The 17840-nt window shown below is 41.5% G+C and overlaps 1 protein-coding gene across 2 annotated transcripts; it reads right to left on the reverse strand.

The window, feature by feature from the left end:
- Positions 1-7214: 7214 nt before the first annotated feature.
- On the reverse strand, positions 7215-17659 carry LOC110964960 (signal-transducing adaptor protein 1-like). Of its 2 annotated transcripts, none has more exons than XM_022213841.2 (13): positions 17489-17659; positions 15668-15739; positions 15455-15574; positions 15303-15359; positions 14498-14661; positions 13495-13626; positions 11958-12027; positions 11232-11334; positions 11064-11135; positions 8474-8554; positions 8293-8346; positions 8045-8185; positions 7215-7963 (listed from the first exon to the last, which is right to left on the reverse strand). In XM_022213841.2, exons 1-13 carry the CDS (start codon positions 17573-17575, stop codon positions 7899-7901), a joined length of 1218 nt encoding a protein of 405 aa, XP_022069533.2. In that variant the 5' UTR covers positions 17576-17659; the 3' UTR covers positions 7215-7898. The 2 variants fall into 2 exon arrangements, with proteins under 2 accessions (XP_022069533.2, XP_022069532.2); XM_022213840.2 differs by having other exon boundaries at positions 8045-8188; positions 17489-17658.
- Positions 17660-17840: the final 181 nt, after the last annotated feature.

Genomic DNA, 17840 nt, shown 5'->3' on the forward strand with positions numbered 1-17840 from the left:
CCATCACCAGCCCGTCACCTTTCTGAACAGCCAAAGAATCAGGGATGGTGTTGTGACTAATGCTCGCGTGGCGTCCTGGCTGATGGCGTTGCAAAGTTTCGACATGGAGGTCCGCTACGCCCAGAACCAGAAAACCCCTCTGGGTACTGGACTTGCGGAGTGTCAGCGGTGTTCTGATGACACCCCTTCACCAACCGTACCGGTCGCCGACCCACCGGGCCTCCCTACACCGAACCACCACTACTTTGACCCTAACATCTGTCAGGATATGTTCACGGCTTATGTGGATGGTTGTTCTTTCCACCATGACGAACAACCGCAGGCTGGGGTAGGCGTCGTCTGGGTCAACGACTCCCCATGCCAACCGCAGCACTTCCAGCTGGGACCTCAGTCGTCCCAGTACGCCGAAATAGCGGCCATATTGATCTTGCTTCAGATGGCCGTGACGCACAAGGTGCAGGCACTGGTCATCTGCACTGACTCCAACTACGCCCGGCTGAGTTTCTCTTGCCACCTGCCTCTGTGGCGCCGTAATGGGTTTCGCACCTCTAACGGCAAGCCCGTGAAACACAAGGAGTTGTTCATGGCCTGTGACCACATCGTCACTACCCATGACATGCAACTCTACTGGAAGAAGGTCAGGGGTCACTCCCGCACCCCTGGCCCCGACAAAGAGTTTAACGATCTGGCTGACGTCTTGGCCAAGAGGGGCGCCCTCACAGGAACCCCGTGGGTCTTTGTCCCGCCAGAGCCAACCGTCCCCGGCCTGGACACCCTCCCACCCGCCCTAGGTGACGCCCCCTGACCCCCCAGCCACCCTTAGCGTCTGTGTGGTGACTCGCGCTCAAGCCGCAGCTCCCCAACCTGCCCCGGACCCCAGATCGGTCCCCCTTGCTTGGTCCGAATCTGACCTCGTTGCTTTGCAGTCTGTTGACCCCGCCATCCACATGATGGTTCTCCACCTAACCGATCCTGCCACCCATACCCTCCTGGACTCTGACCTCGACTCTGTGCCCGACTTGAAACACCTCTTTGCTGTCCGCTCCTCGCTGAAGGTGCTCATGGGCCTGCTGGTTTATGTTTCCGACCCACTCACATCACCTGCGTTCGTGGTGCCTCGTAACCACAGGGGGGTGATGCTTACATACGCCCATGACTCACCATGTGCGGGTCACAGAGGAACAGAAGCCACTCATGCTGCACTCCGACAGGTAGCCTATTGGCCACACATGCGGAAAGACGTTGCAGACTACATCAAAGGTTGCTTGGTCTGTTGCCAGTTCCAACCAACCAATGCAACGCACAGGGCTCCCCTACAACGGAGGGGCATCTCCTTTCCATGGTCAGATCTCCAAATCGACTGGGTGGGGCCTCTCACCAAATCAGCCAGAGGCAACAAATACTTTCTGACAGTAACATGCGCCTTCACCAAATGGGTGGAAGGCCTGCCAGCGCCAAATGACACCGCTCAAACCACTGCAGTGCTACTGATGAACCACATCTTCTCTCGGTTCGGTCTCCCCACGCGCATAGACTCAGACAGGGGAACACACTTCACTGCTGAAGTCACTCAACAACTCTGGCAAACGCTCGGCATAAAGGCCAACCTTCATGTCAGTCACCACCCCCAAGCGTCTGGACAGGTAGAAAGGGCCAACCGAACAGTGGTTGGCATCCTAAAGAAATACGTGGCAACGAACCACAGAGACTGGGATGTCAAGCTACCTTTGGTCCTAATGGCCATCCGAGCAACTCCACACACCTCGACTGGAGTCTCGCCTTTTGAAATGATGACGGGTAGACAAATGACTCTTCCCCTCCACCTGCTCTACCAACCAGGTGAGGCCTGTGTGGCCACAGCCTACACAACTCACCAATACATGACTGATCTAAGCGAACACCTGAAGGCCACCTTCGCTTTCGCCCAACAAAACCTCAGTAAGAGTGTAGAAGGGCGCAAAGCCTACTACGACCAAAAAGCTTCCCAAAGCGAACTCCAAGTGGGGGACAAAGTCTGGTACTACAACTTTTTCCAGCCAGCTGGAAATGCCAAACAAAGTACTGGCAGACTCACTCGGAAGTTCCTCCCTCGCTGGTCCGGCCCCTACATGATCACAGACAAACTCTCCCCTGTGGTCTACAGAATTAGGATCAGCAAAGGTCGGAAAGAACCCCAGTTCAAATGGGTACACAGAAACCAGATCAAACCACACAAGAGCCTTGCAAACATTCCTGAGAACAACGACACCCCTGACCCAAATCAGACCTCAGTGACTAAAGATTAACTGACAACTAGTTATACGGTCGAATCCAAACATAGGACCCGGAAATAGGAAGAAGTTAAACAAATACCTCAGAGACGCCTCTAAACTAGTTAGAACAGGTGACTCGTCCTCAGTCAAGTGCCCTACTAACGTTGTTAATGATCACTAACGACCCCATAAACAACAAAGTGGGGGTTAAAATTTAATTACCAGCCTGATCATCCGCGATTCCCTAACCTTGTATATATGTCTTTCGATAGGATGATCTGGCTGCTCACTATCTTGATGCTTGGATGGACTGTGGTCCCGGCGCACCCTGAAGTTGTTGAGCCAGGACCCGCCTCAGGGATTGTTCTACAAGAACAATCCGGCTTGTTGATAACAAACTGCCGGCTGCACACACAGAAAGTGTTTGTCCGGTTCCACCCAGAGACGGTATGTAAACGACACGTCTCCACCACGGCCAAGATGACCTCATGGGCGGGAATCCGCTGGAACAAAGAGGTCATCACCCATGCTGAAATAGACATTACTCATGTACTAACCCAATTACAGAAATTTACAATCACCCGTTCAGAACTAACCGGTATCAATAGGCGCGAAAAACGGTTCATTGGAACGCTACTAACTGCAGCTTCCGCCTTGGGTTCGTTATTTAGTCTGGGAGTCTCCGCGGTTAACGCTGTGAACATCGCCGCCGTTAAACGACATATCGGTGAACTCCAAGCCGAAATTCCTGTAATCCAGGAACAAATGGACCGGCAACGCGACCAATTACAGACCATCGGCAAAACCTTACAGGGCACCGTACTAGTGCTTAACACTCAGAGCGAAGTCCTGCTAAAAACCACTGGTGCCGTAGACGCCTTATTATCCGTTCTTCAGGTTGACTATGCTCACACCCAACTGGTAACCATGTTAATGTCCGACATGCTCCGTGATATCAGCTCATCGGTAGACAGTCTGGCAATGGGCAGGATTCCTCCTTACCTTGTCCCACTCTCACTAGTACAGGACCTCTTAGCAACAGCCACAAGAGACACCGTAACCCCCTTGCAAGCTCATCTTGCATACACCTTAGGTAGTGCAGTACCTATCTATGTCGATCCGGAGGTTAGGGAGATGGCTTTTATCATTAACCTCCCAATAGTGGCAAATGAGAACATTTACCGACTAAAAGATGTAATCAATGTTGGATCCTGGCAGGGTGAGACTCACGTTAAAGTGCACACCCCACAGGTAGTAGCCTATCATGACAGCAATCCCGGACTTTATCTCGCTCCAAATTTACGAATGTGCACCCTCACCAAAGACATACACTACCTGTGTCCCAGCAAACCATTTGTACGAGACAATACTGATGGAATTTGTGGACTCAAACCCATGACCAGAGAGTCACAGTGTCCTACAACCGTGACCCCCAGACACCAAATTATTGAAACACACGCTGAGATCGTAGGTAACCGATGGCTGGTCAATTCTCCAGACAAAAGCGCCATCCTAGCCTATGATCGACATGAGACCTCCTCTCGCGTTGAGTTACCAAGCCAAACCATATGGGTCGATGTTCCTGAAGGTGCTATCTTCCATATCGGTGATCTGGCCCTCTACCACCTACATCCTGACCAATACGAGAGTGAAATTGAAATTTCTGATTTCTTCAACAAACACACATTAGAATTGGATTCACAAACCATCAACCAAATTAAATACGAAGGCACTCAAGTTATTGACGTGGGTCCCGTTGATAACGTTCTTAAAGAGATTGCCTCACATGCAAAAACACCCCATCAACCACTGATGTACTCCTGGTCGACTCCAGATACAGTACTAGCAATCTGTGTAGGCCTAGGATACTTAGTCGTTTTCGGTATAGCTTTCTTTTATGCGAAACGCACTAAGAATCTTCAGTGCCAGCTAACTCAACAAACCAATAGACTCAATAGAATCTTTAAACGCAAGAACCTAGGAACTGATCGTACACCAAGAGAACTTGATGACATCGAAGTACATCATGAACTAGGAAACGAAGATGCATTCAATAACCCCGCCATTCTCGAACTAGCCTTTGGCTAAAATAACATTCTAACCCTGATTTAACATTTCTGTAGGGACTCACCTTTTAGAAATGATGTACATAAATTTAGTTTCATTTAATTCTTCTAGAGCCCGTAGGTCTTATGTACTTTATTAGAATCTTAACTCTTACACTTTACAGATTATCGAATAATAGGTGGTACTGGAGCTAACCAACTAACCGTTAGGTTTTTTTTTTTAGTTATTAGTATACTAACATTTGACATCAACCATAGTCAGGTCAGCACCTGTTGTGCCTTTGTGTTCCTGACGACCTCGGATGTTCCCGATCTGGTTGGACCGAAGTTCCTGGACAGCAACATCGTTCCAAAGTGGGGGTATGTAGTCAACATCCAGCTTCAAGAGGCCCCAGACATTCCACGGGAACATCATCTCACAGGAAAAACAAAACTCTCTCCTCTCAGAAAGCTTAAACAAACAAACGAAGAGCCCCAAAGTGGATTTTTATGGCTTCAGAGACATCTGCACCTTTCACCAAAAGCCTCGTAAAATTCATTTACGGTGACCTGTGATCTGACTAGGAGAAAACCCCCTTTTTTCAGACTCTCACATGGATTGTTGTATTTGCATGTTTTCTTGTATTCCTACCTTCACGAAAGATACTAAGACCCCTTGCAGAGAAGTGGAAGGGGACACAAATGTTTCACACCTTCCTAAATTTGCATCTAAAGGACTGTTTATTCCCTTTTGGTTCCTATCCTTTGATTAACTGAACTCATCTTCACAGACGCCATGCAGTCTCCCTCCCTCACGATCAGATACTGAGAGTCATAAATATCTAAGGACCTTTCCGTCACCCCGGGAGGGCTGCAGAAAGACACTCAGTCTGTTTGATGCCAATAAGGACTCTCTTTCTAAAAATTGTGCTTCTGAAATTTTGTTTGTGATTTTGAAAATATCAAAGTTGAAATAATAATTTGTTATACATGTTAGTCCAACTCCGACGTCTCTAGCATATTTCTGTCCTGAGATGTTAATTCTGAAAGTTTATTGTCTGCCTAACCCATTTCTTCCACAGTTCAACATTGCCCCCTATTGACGTCGGAATGCCATGACATTATCAAGGATTTCACTGAAATTAATCATAAAAGTGTGTTTTATACAGGTCGAAAAGAGTTGGAAATTGTTTCTTTACCTCCTTATGTACACCATGTTGTCTTATGTACACTGTGATCCACATAATCATTAGATAGAGTACACAAACCTATGATTAAACAAATAACTCACATATTTCTAGTAGCTAGAATGTTCTATCGTGTTATACACTTTGATTGTGTTAAAAGTAGTGTTCTGGATTATGACAGAGTAAACAGATCGTTTTGTTTGCGCGCTTTAATATTTTTAATTCACTATCTGATCGGCTCTAATCTCCCATCCGGAGCCCACAGGGAGGGGGACCCCCAGAGTGTCAGACTCGCGCCTAAACTCCTAGGTACCCTCCTCCTCTAGCCTAAACTATAAGAAGCTTCACGTTTCTTTGTTCGCTCTCTTCCTCTTTTTCGCTTTGTTCGACCCTGACGATCTTAAACTACGCTAAGCGAATCTTCCTTTTTCTTTAGGCGCGCCCTGTTTGTTCTTTTTCCACTTTCCAAACTTCGCAGCTATAGAGGCTGGCACTCTATTAGCCACAACTTCTTATTCAATTTTTCTTTTTGTTCAGAATAGATATTTTTGTTCATCTCCAACAACCAGATCTACAATTTTGTTTTATTTACGATTTAATTTTGATAGGAACCAATTCGATTCTGTTCCGTCGCTTTTATCATTCCCCGCTGAAGAGTTCCAGTCTGTTCGGCCCTCACCTATACCTGACCGGCAGAAATAGAACGTGAGCCTTCAGCCTCCAAATAATTATTTTTGACAAAATCAACCCAGAAGGACGCCGGCTGTTTCAGCCCTCGCCACCGCCAGCTGACCACCAGACGAACCGGGTCAAGCCAGACCCCTAGGACACGCGAGGTTCGAAGTAGACAGGACGACGAAGCGTTGCCATAGCAGCCAAACAGCGCAGCTCCCGAGCCGACTCTCGAACTCAACGAGGGCCGGTGCACAGCAACCCGTCCCAGTCTCTGAGCTTCGTGTGATCCCTCTTCTCCAACGCAAAGTAAGACCAGCTGACGTGTGATCTAAACTAATGGTTGATGTCAAAAATAATAGCTTGATTTAATATTAATCACTCCGTTTGATCACTCACCGTCGTTCATATTCTAAATTGTTAAACTCCTCGATATTTGTTTCTCACGGTCTGATTACTCAGTGCCATAATCTCAGATTAGAAATGCAAACATAAATAATCTACACACACACAGACACACACACACATACACCCACAGCATTTATCTATTCCATATTTGTCACTGTATTAATTCCTGTGTTTATCATTATATTGGTTAATAAATATCTTTCATTTAGACCAAAATTACAGTCTCTTTTACGTTCATGTGTGTTGACTGGGGTCAATGTTTTTCGAGGATTCTCGACATTCAGATATTAGACTGACTAACTTATCAAATTTATCAATCCATTAATAATATTTTTATTAAGATTGATTAATAATTTCCCGGTAGATTCAACTCCGGGTGGTGCCCCAATTACGGTAATAGAATATCAACGAGTGCAGACTTATTAAATTAACGTTTAATAAGGCAATATTGCTACAGAGGATTACGTTCACTTTATTTCACATGCTGACAAAAACGTCACAGTTTTATTGTAAATAGTTTAATTTTTTCCACTATAATGTATCAGTCATTGAGGTAATAAAGGAGTGAGAGCAGTTTCTTCTCGCACGTCTATTTCAACAAAGGGAGAAAACGGAGTTAGAGAAGAAGCTCAGGAGTATAAAAACGGTGTAAAACAGACAAAGTACGGGACTTCATTTACGGTTTTCATGGCACGTAATATGCAGCAGATTCACTGAACAACTATATACAATACATTCACATACAAGAGGTAAAATAGTTCAACTGTAAGTTCTGTTTTTTCTTCCATCAAGGGTTTGAATCACTGTGGAGAAGCAGTAATACTTTGTGTTCTCTCTCTACACATATATATATATATATATATATTTATACATGTAAAGTGTATATGAACATCACGTCTGTAAGGCAGAACAAATTTAGCCTTCTAATATAAACTTTAACAGAAAAAATAAACTGAAAAAAACACTGATACTGAATCTGATAAAGAACCACAGTCGGTGGCAAATGTGCAAAATGTACAAGAGAAACACGGCACAGATAATGTGACGTTAACATCCTCCTTTACAGTCAATCAATCTGCTAATGAGCGTCCAAGAAGAGGGCGGATCGATGCGGCGTTAATCTTCAGAGAGGCTTTGCTGCTGACAGCAAACCGACGAGGAGCAGCCGAGCCTCGAGGCCAAGGAGGAGGATGTTATCAGTGTGGAAACAAACTCGTCTCTGCTCCTTCCTGCATCTTCCAGCGATAAACTGGACAGCGGCTCTGCTTTGCTTTGCCCTGCTCTGCTCTGGCACTTTTTCACAGATGGCTTTAAGAGGATCCAACCAGAAGATGTCACTGCTGAGTCTTCGCCCTTTGTTCGAACTTCAGCTTCAGCTCTGATATTGTTGCAAGAGGCACTGTGGCAAATGGAACAATTATAGTTTAATATTATGGCAAGAATGCAAATATATCTGGAAGTATTTAAAAGTAGGACTTACTGTGTTTGTAAGGGTCTGTGTCTGATCTCATCCTGGGATCTGTGTTTGTGGACGAGGCGGTGGAGGAAGGTGTTGCAGCGTTGAGTGACCTTCGAGGAGCAGCGATCGGAGGCATCAGCGGCTTCTTCTGGGGTTTGTTCTCTGCTGTTAAAGAGCACACGGATGTAAGTGGCGATTTGAAGCATGCAGCTGGTGAAGGAAGTATGCTCTGTAGAGCTGCTCAGATGGAAAGATAAGATAAAACTTACGTGGCAGCGGAGCAGGCGAGGAATCCTCCTCCTCCTCCCCCTTTTCTTCTTCAACTGTTTGAACACAGATATTAGTGAGCGACAGCGTGGAAAAAATGAAGTCGTACCTGTTTGTGTTTGCAAATGCTGACGATTGATGGATTACTGATTGATGGGGCAGCTGGCAGAGAGCTATACTCACACTCATCATTCAGATAGATGTTTTCCTCTATGATTGGATCTGGTTCCGGCTCTGGCTCACGATGTGGTATTTTTATAGCAACTGAGAAACAAAACATGTAATTATGATTATCACAGTGCTGATAAAAGATGGTAAACAACCACAGCTATGCCTCATGAAACCAGTTAACCCACAGCAGACGACTCACAAGACCGCAGCAACGCATGCTGGTTGTATGGAGGGAAAAGCAGCACGTAGAGATGAAGCTGTAGATTGTTTTCCATGACATTTTGTGGAGATATTCACCTCTCGTGCGGGGCTTATCAGAGTAAATTTGGCGTTGACTGAAGCTCGTGTGTGGAGCTTATCAGCGAATGTTATCGGGCACAACAGAAGCTGTGTCTGCTTAATGGCCACAGTCTTAACATTAGCTGTTGACTTTAGTGTTTGGTTTCAAAGTCCAAAGTTAAAACAAGCAAACCATGACCAATTATGCGGGTGTGGAGAGCTCACAATGCAACCATTCCTCCACAGTAAAACCTCAGTGATACCACTTTGTTTTAAAACCCTTTTTTAATAAGTTCTAGTTTTGTTTTAGCAAAATTAGAAGTAATTGCTCCAGGCTGCTGGCAGCTGATTTACATCTACTGTCCTTTTGAAAATAGACAAAAAACTGCATTTAACTCTATTAAAACAACAACAACGTAGAAGTTCTTCAGAATGAGATAATAAATAGAATGCTGATTACTGGTGGTGACACATGTTTTAAACACCATAAAGCTTCCTAGGTCTGTAATATTTGATTAAAACACTAACTAAAAAGCTAAAACAAGACAGCAGGATTTTCAGCATTATTAAATTTACTTTGATCAATTTTAAGAATCCTTAATTTGCTGCAAAGTCTCAGGTTATGTTTATTTCCTTGTCTGGCTTTCTTACCGCATTACAATAAAAGAAAAGCCGTATTTTAAGCTCATTTTATCAGTGCAATAACAGAACTTCAGAGGACTTCAAGCATGTATGAGAGTAAAATAGAAAATGATCAAATACTGAGGAATAGTAATGATCCATCTTCTATTTATCTCCTGATTTAAGCATTTGTTTATGAAGTGCTGAAATGCAACTGTAGCCACATTAAAATGCAGAAGGATGGGGAATAGAGTCAATTTGCAGCAGATAAGGCCTTAATTTATTTATCCGATTATCTGTTAAAAAAGTTTAAAAAATATACTGAAATCAAGATGTATAGCACATTTCCAAGTATCCACTGATGGCTTTGGGCTGCACGTGCTTCAGATGTTTTACTACTCTCATTTTTACGAACACTTTTCACACTTCTCACCCCGTTAACTGATTATATCTTAACAACTTGATTCTGTAGACTGTTTCTGAGCCATGCTGCATTTACACAGCCTGCAGTTCAGCTGAGACCTCAGAATTTTTGTAGTAGTCGAGACTTTCTGATGATCCTAAATTATTTAGGCCCCGTCCACACGAAGACAAACCGAGGTGTAAACGCATAAGTTTCTTGCCGAATCTGCGTATCATCCACATGAAGACATCTCTTTTGGTCTGTAAATGATCATTTTTGAAACCAGGTTCCAGAGTGGAAAGATTTTGAAATGCCGTATACGCAGCTCGGTGTTTACTGGCCCCTACTTTTCAGATACGCTAGCGTCATAGTTTCGTATCTTCATTGACACGCATGCGCCACACGTGGCAACGAAAACAATAATGGCAGCGTACAGTGTAGCAAATGTGCTGATGAAGCTAGTGACCCTACTATCCCTGTTGCAGCAAAATCTCCTTCTTCTCAATCACCACCGAGTTGAACAAACAATTATCGAGGACACATTACGGCACTTTATGGATACACCCCGGAAAAGGGGTTTATTTCTTCTGTTTGCGCGTTTCCGTCATATCGCTACAGCACCCCTAGAGGTCTGGCATGTGTTGTACAGCGTTTCCATGCGTATCGAGTGCATTCATGTAGACCAGGGGTGTCAAACTCCATTCCTGGAGGGCCACTATCCTGCATGTTTTAGATGTTTCCCTCTTCCAACACACTTGATTCAAATGATCAGGCTCGTTATCAGGCTTCTGCTGAGCTTGATGATAAGCTGATCATTTGAATCAGGTGTGTTGGAAGAGGGAAACATCTAAAACATGCAGGATAGTGGCCCTCCAGGAACTGAGTTTGACACCCCTGATGTAGACGCACACATTTTCTGAGACGCCTTCGTCTTTATGGCGATCGTTTTTGAAACTGTTCAGCGTTTTGTCTTCGTGTGGATGGGGCCTTAAATTGAGCTTAAAATTGCTCCTGATCCTATTAACTTGTGTTTTGAACAGCAGATTTATGTCAGTTATCAACCACTTTGAATGTGTTGCTTTTTGAGGACGTAGCAGCCACTTCATCATTTTTTAACACAACATGGTGTTAAAAAAAATAAAATAATCAGAAGTATTTCCTGATGCTACCATGACTTGGAAAAAATCCAACATTAATTCATGCGATTGAAGAGGAGGAATTTCTAACTCATGAGTTCAAATTGGCAAAAGAAGCAGGTCAGCCAACATGTTTGAATGACTAGGCGTGTGTTTGTGTTACCTGGTTTAGGAGGAAGAGTTGGCGGGACGACAACCTTCTGTTCTCCATTTTCTTTATCAGACTGAATAAAAGCTGTGGGAAAAGCCCAAGAACTTAGATCAGTCATGCTTTTTGGATCTTGGAAAAATAATGACAAGAGAAAACAAAGTGTATAGAGTTTGTACGTACAGATGTTCTTCTCGTACGCTTCCTCGATGATGAGGGGGATCAAAACTCTGTCAGTTTTCTCCACTAAGTAGTCGATCACCTCATACAGGGTGTCACAGTGGACCTGCACGGAGAACAAGAGCTTTTATCAACTAAAGAACAATGACACACAATCGGGAAATAAAACGGGGTGTGTTGCAGCTCAAAACTTTATATAATCTGCAGATAGATAGAAGTCTGTGAATATTAAAACTCTTGCAACACTGTTTGTAATCGAGGTCAGCAACAGATGTGTGTCGTAAATACCAAGACTTAGACCTGTGTAAACTGGACACACACAGACGCTTGTTGTTTTATGGCAGCAGTGTGAACAAAGATAATGACAAATTAAAACCTCACACACAAACAAATATGTCTGATCTCTGCACTGGCATCACTGGATGTTGGTTTACTGGCAGCTCACTTTTATTTTTTACTGATAATCACTTTTTGCTGTGACTACGAGATCACATGCTCTTTCTTTTATCACCCTGTCCCCAATAAAGCCATAAAAAACTTCAGCTATCAAGTGCAAGCTGCATATTTTCTTTTGTTTGTTACTGCCAAGTTCTACACAGCAGATAAAGGATAACAAAGGCTTCCTTTTGAATTACTGAGTTACTTAACACCGGAGAAACCCGACCTGCTTCCTTCACCTGTTATATAAAATAATCAAGCTTTGATCTTGGCCTGAGTTGTAATACTCACAGGATTGTCCACGTCGATGATGAAGCCTCCTTCAGGATTACGAGTCAGCCGGTAGTGTCTGAATACAGGACTGAAAGAGAGACAAATACAGAGAAAAAAATGAAAAAAGAGCAAAGATTCTGAGAACTCTTTCACGACAACTGCAACTCAAAATCACAAACGCATAAAAAGACCCTAAAATTAGTGAAAAATCTGATTGTTAAGAGGAGATTAGATCGACTGATTGGATTGACAATTTCATCGGTCGCTGCCTTTGGTCATCATGGAAAGCGACTGAGCCTCTACCGATTTCTACACTCCTGCAGTCCTTTTTAAACACTCTGAGTTTCAAACACTGGGTGCTTTCTCTGCTCCTGTCGCATTTTTACTCACTGTGGGCTCATTTTTCACCGCAATATAAAGTCCTGCACCTCTATGGAAACAGAGCAACCATGTCTCGAAGCATAGGGAGCTCAAAAATGTCTTCTGTGTAGAATGATATAGATATATTGTGATTAACCCTGTAAGACCCAAATATAGGGGAAAAAACCCTAAATAACAATAATAATATACAGAAAAAATAAACAAAAACACTAAAAAAATAACAATAACAAATATATACATAAACCCAAATATAGAAAAAATTAACAAAAATAAAAGTAAAATAACAATAATATACAGAAAACCAAGTATAGAAAAAATTTGCAAAAAAGCTAAAAAAATAAAAGTAAAATTAATTTAATTAATTATTAATTTAAAAAAAAAGTTTATTAAAAAATAAAAATAAAACATGTATTTTTGCAACAGTGGGTTTTACAGGTTTAACCATAAAAAAAATTTCTTCTATTATCTGCTTTACAAAATTGAAAACAAACTGGAATCAAGACGTACACATATTTCCAAAGATCCACAGATATCCGAGGGCTGCACATGCTGTACATATTTTAGTACTCTCATTTGTACAGCTTCTAGGAATTTAGCATTTTTCAGCTCTAGACAGATGTTTCACCACAGTGAATGTATCTTCCAACAACCTGGTGACAGCTTACTCCTCTGTTTACTGTTTTTGAGCCATGCTGCATTCATTTTTATGATCAAGTCAGCTTCATTTTCCTCTCATGCTCTCTTGTCGTCTCCTCTCCTCTCTGAGAATACACTGCCTGCAGTTCACCTGAAAACGCTGTCGGTCACAGCCGAGTCATTCATGGCTTCTCAGCTGCACTAAAGGAGCTCAGAAATGTTTTACAGAATCTAGAGCAAATGGTTCACTTTTGAAGGAGATTTGTAAAATAAAACTATTTTAAGTGTAGACGTGGTTAATTTTCCTGACAGAACCCCATGTCTCAGATTATTCCTTTAAGGACTGTTAGAGAGTTAAATATTAACCTATTTTTTCTGTTTTGACAGTTTCTAGCCGTGATAAATGTCCTGCCTTTCAAACCCCACAACAAGTTTTGAAGCTCAGAGGGTTAAAGATGATTTAGATAATCAGTATGCACACACAGTATATGTATTTGACCTGTGACGGCGTGTTTGTGCTCTAAATATGTGTGCGTACCCGTCATGATCCTGCCTGGTGGAGACTGCGAAAGAGTTCCCGCTACTTCCAGGCCTCAGCAGCAGGTTTCCTCTCTTGGCTTCTCTGTCCAGCAGCAGCTCTGCCTCCAGGCGTGACACGGCGTGATAACAGCTGCAGAAAAACACGGCGATGACACGAGTCAACAAAGCTGTCGCTCAACAACAAGCGAGTTCTATTTGTTATTAAAAACTGACAGACAGAGCCACATAGTGTATGTACAGTATGATAAAGGCTCTGGAAGGCAGCTAAGGCTATTTGGGCCTTCCAGTGAAGCTAAAATTCACATCTTTAACCCAAATTGACCGTTTTAAAGTTTGAAAATGTGGAAAAAAAAAAATGTTTTCAAAGTAAAACTTCTGATGTCCACATTTTCAACATTTTTGGGAAATCTTTGAACATTTTTGGTGGAAAAAAGAAATGCTAAAAATGTTTCTTTAAGAATATTCCCAAAAAATCAACCAAAATCCAGCGAAATTTGCTGGATTTTGGTTGATTTTTTTGTGAATATTCTTAAAGAAAATATTAGAAGTTTTACTGATATATGTGTAATCACTATAGATATTTTTAGGATTTTTTTGAAAAACTTTTAGTCATTTTTAGAAAATATTTACAAGAATTTTTTTGCCAAATTCGGTGGATTTTTTTTTAAAATAAAACCTTTAAGGGAAACTTTTAAGGAATTACTGGAATTTTCTTCCTGAAGGTTTTGTGAATTTTTGAATTTTTTTCAGACAAGGAAACTATTTTTTGTGCCCATAAATGAGGACAACAGGAGGGTTAAATCATTATATAAAAACATACATTCCAGCATCGGCTTATCTGTGCAATCAAAGCCATGTTTTATTTTAAAAAGCATCGATTCTTCATGATTTTTCCATAAAATTCAGTCACAATTTAAGGCACATTAGTTGAGACGAAAGCTCAGAACTGATTAAAAATGTACTTTGTATTTACTAGATTGAGAAAAGGTGTTAATACTGACGCTGGCATGTCTGGCTGAGGGGTGACGTAAGGAGAGCAGCTGGCGGCAGGAGGAGGAGGAGGAGGTTGGGGAGCGCTTTTCTGCCTTTCTCTCTCATTTTCTACAGCCTCCTTCAGCATGTGGATCTGACCAGGCAGCAGGTTGAGGGAGGTGGGCACAGACAGCTGCAGGGAGACGAAAAAGTAGAAATACTACAGTGTAGAAACGCTCTGGTACAGGTAAAATGCATTTAAAGCCACTCTTGAGTAAAAGTAGCAGTCGTCATGACGCAGAATGGCCTATTTCAGAACTATGTTTATTATTGGATTGTAATTCTTGATGTATTAATGCGATTAACACTTTAATGTTGGAGCAGATAGAGGTGAATTTCCATTTGAATCTAGAATATCATACCACAATTTATTCACAAATTGTAGTGTACATTAGCAAAGTAAATCTACAAAGTGTACGTGTGGATTTTCAGTCATCCGGGTTATCGTAATCTTGTACTTAAGAGCAGCAGATGTAAGTTAATTACATGCAAATTAAATATTTTATGCAACTTTAAGTGTATAACATCTTGTAATCTTGCATTCTTTCACTGTATTTTATATTTAGCAGGTTTTATTTCCCATCTTTTATCCAATGTATTTTCATTTGATCTTTATTTTCATCTTATTATATTATTATTTTATTTTCTAAATACTGAGTGGGGACAAATCTCCTCCATTCCATCAGTTAACTGCATGCGAATGAGTGTATAGGATTGTGTGAGATGATAAAATCTCTACTGTTTTGTCTATAAAGTGAAATCAATGTCACTGACCTTTGCCACAGAGTTGATATAACCCTTCCAAAGCTCACGAGCTTCTGCGTTTGGGGCCTGCAGAGATGACAAAAGAGAAAAAACTGTCAACAAAAGAGTAATTACTATGAAAAAAACAAAAAACAAAACATGTGTTCCATAAATTCCCTCACAGTGAATTTAATGTTCTCATCCTTCATCTGGACGTTGAGTCTGGCTGCGTCTAAGTTCCGGTCCTGGCTGCTGTCGTCTGTTATTGAGATCAGTCCTCTGAGATCCATTTTCTCTACGTACTGATGAAAAACACACACAGAGTCAACAAAAAAGAGGATAATTTAAGAGATAATTTGCAAATCTGTGTGTTTTATGTCTCTGGGATGACTTACATCGCTGTCTCTCTTATCGTTGAAGAAGAAAAGCGTGTTTCCACAAAGACACGTCCACAGTTTCCTGGACGTCTGAGACAAAACAAATGAAAGACATGGAGATGAATATAAAAGAAAAACAAAGAATAGGATAGATAGATAGATAGATAGATAGATAGATAGATAGATAGATAGATAGATAGATAGATAGATACTTTATTAATCCAAATACAAGTGTTCAGCAGTTTACATACAACAACATAAAACAACAAAAAGACAGATTAGTAACATTAACATTAAAGGAGAGTAGATGCTCTTGCTTTAGAACACTATACCATAAAAAAAACGCTTCTAATTTAAAATCTATCAGTGATTTAAAGTGAATTTGAGTGAGTAAGTAGTAGGAAAACAGTTCTATCTAACTACCTAAGGTGCATGGATATTCTATAATAATCACTAAAAGCGGATAAAATGAAGTCATGTAACGTAACAAGACGGTAAACAGGGCAGGTCTGTGTTGATGACATGTTTGGATTTCACCTGATGAGTCAAGTTATTGTAATAGAAACCCATGTGACGATAATAATAACACTGTTTAGCTGGAATGGCCTGAACGTGAAGAGGATTAATTAAATGGAAGTGTGAATCAACTGTCTGTAGGAATGTCAGATGGGATTTTTTTTTACGTGAATCAGTTTGTAATCATCACTGTATGTTTCAGAGGAAGGAAGGAAGTAGGTCAAAATTAGTCCAAAAATAATCCCCAGATGTAAAAGAACACGTCTTTCTTCAGACACTGAGACAGACCCAAAGAATGTTGATTTTAAAAATGTGATTTTTACGTTTAAACGAGGGCTGCTCTGCTTTGTTATGCACAAAGACCAGCCGTGCCAGTTTGAGTCTTTACCCTCCTGGCAGTTCCTGGTTCAGTCTAAACTTTTTACAACACGAAGAGCAGGAAAGCCGTCAGACCAGTTGGAGACGCAGATGAGAAACTCAAGTCAAAGTCCACATGAACGTACGAGAAAATACGTAACAGGCTGCTGTTCCCAGAAACATTAACACTTAAACTAGCATTAATAAAATCTGAAAGCATGTCATTGAACTGTTAAGTTGAAGCTACTGTGGATAAGAAAAATAAAATATTAATATTAACACTATCACCTGAAAAAGCAGAGTACATCTGTACAGACATGTGAATAACGCTGATATTAAAAAAACACATTAAGGTTGCTTTAAAAAGATCCCTAAAAATTTCTGCATTTTATTGAGATGACAAATAATCCATGTTTCTGTCTCTTGAACACGCACAATACTGGCATGAAATGAAATAAATAAAAACTAAATAAATAATAAAAAGAATTTTTAAAAATATGTCTGAAATAAAAATATTATATAATTTTATACATAACTTTTAAACACATTTTTAAAATTATTATTCGTAGTATTTATACGTCTTTAAACATATTAACACTTGCACACCAGGTAGCAAAAATGTGCATCAAACCTTTTTTCTCCTTTTTGCCTCTTTAATGAACATTTTCAAGCAGAAATGTAAAACATTTTCCATGTTCCAGTTTCTTAGTTAGGAGGATCTGCTTCTATTCTTTGCCTCATAATAATGACGATAACAACAAAATAAAACAAAATACAACTTTTGGGCAAAAGCACCTGATGCACTTTAGTAACTTGAGGCCAGTTTAATCCATTTTTTTGTTGTTCAATTGTTTTCCTCTAGTAAACGCAGATAACAGAAGATCTGAAGCTTCAACAGTGATTTACTAAGTAGATTTCTGCAGTTCTTGTCATCACATGTCGAACAAGAAAACAGAAAAGTCCTACCTTGTCTTTAAACGACCTCTTCTCCAGATATCCTTCATAATAGCAAGTCGGCAGCTGGTTCTTCAGTCTTCCTGTTCGCTTCGCCATCACGAAGATTCTCTAAAACGCAGATTTCACTCCAACTTGATTCCCACATGAACTTCTGAGCGGCTGTTTGCAGAAACTTTCAGCTCTCTTCTATAAAAGCTACAGAAGGCGCCCGTCTGTTAGCGCGGCTCCGAGGAGGCCGCTGATTGGTCCATACGCGGATGGGGCGGGTCTTTCTCGAAATACCTTCAGGTAAGAGGACTGGTGACGCAGTCAGCGAGTTTCCGAGATGGAAACTATGTGGACACGCGAAACTGACTCCAGC

The sequence above is a fragment of the Acanthochromis polyacanthus genome, chromosome 4, assembly GCF_021347895.1.
Source record: "Acanthochromis polyacanthus isolate Apoly-LR-REF ecotype Palm Island chromosome 4, KAUST_Apoly_ChrSc, whole genome shotgun sequence".
NCBI classification, from domain to species: domain Eukaryota; kingdom Metazoa; phylum Chordata; class Actinopteri; family Pomacentridae; genus Acanthochromis; species Acanthochromis polyacanthus.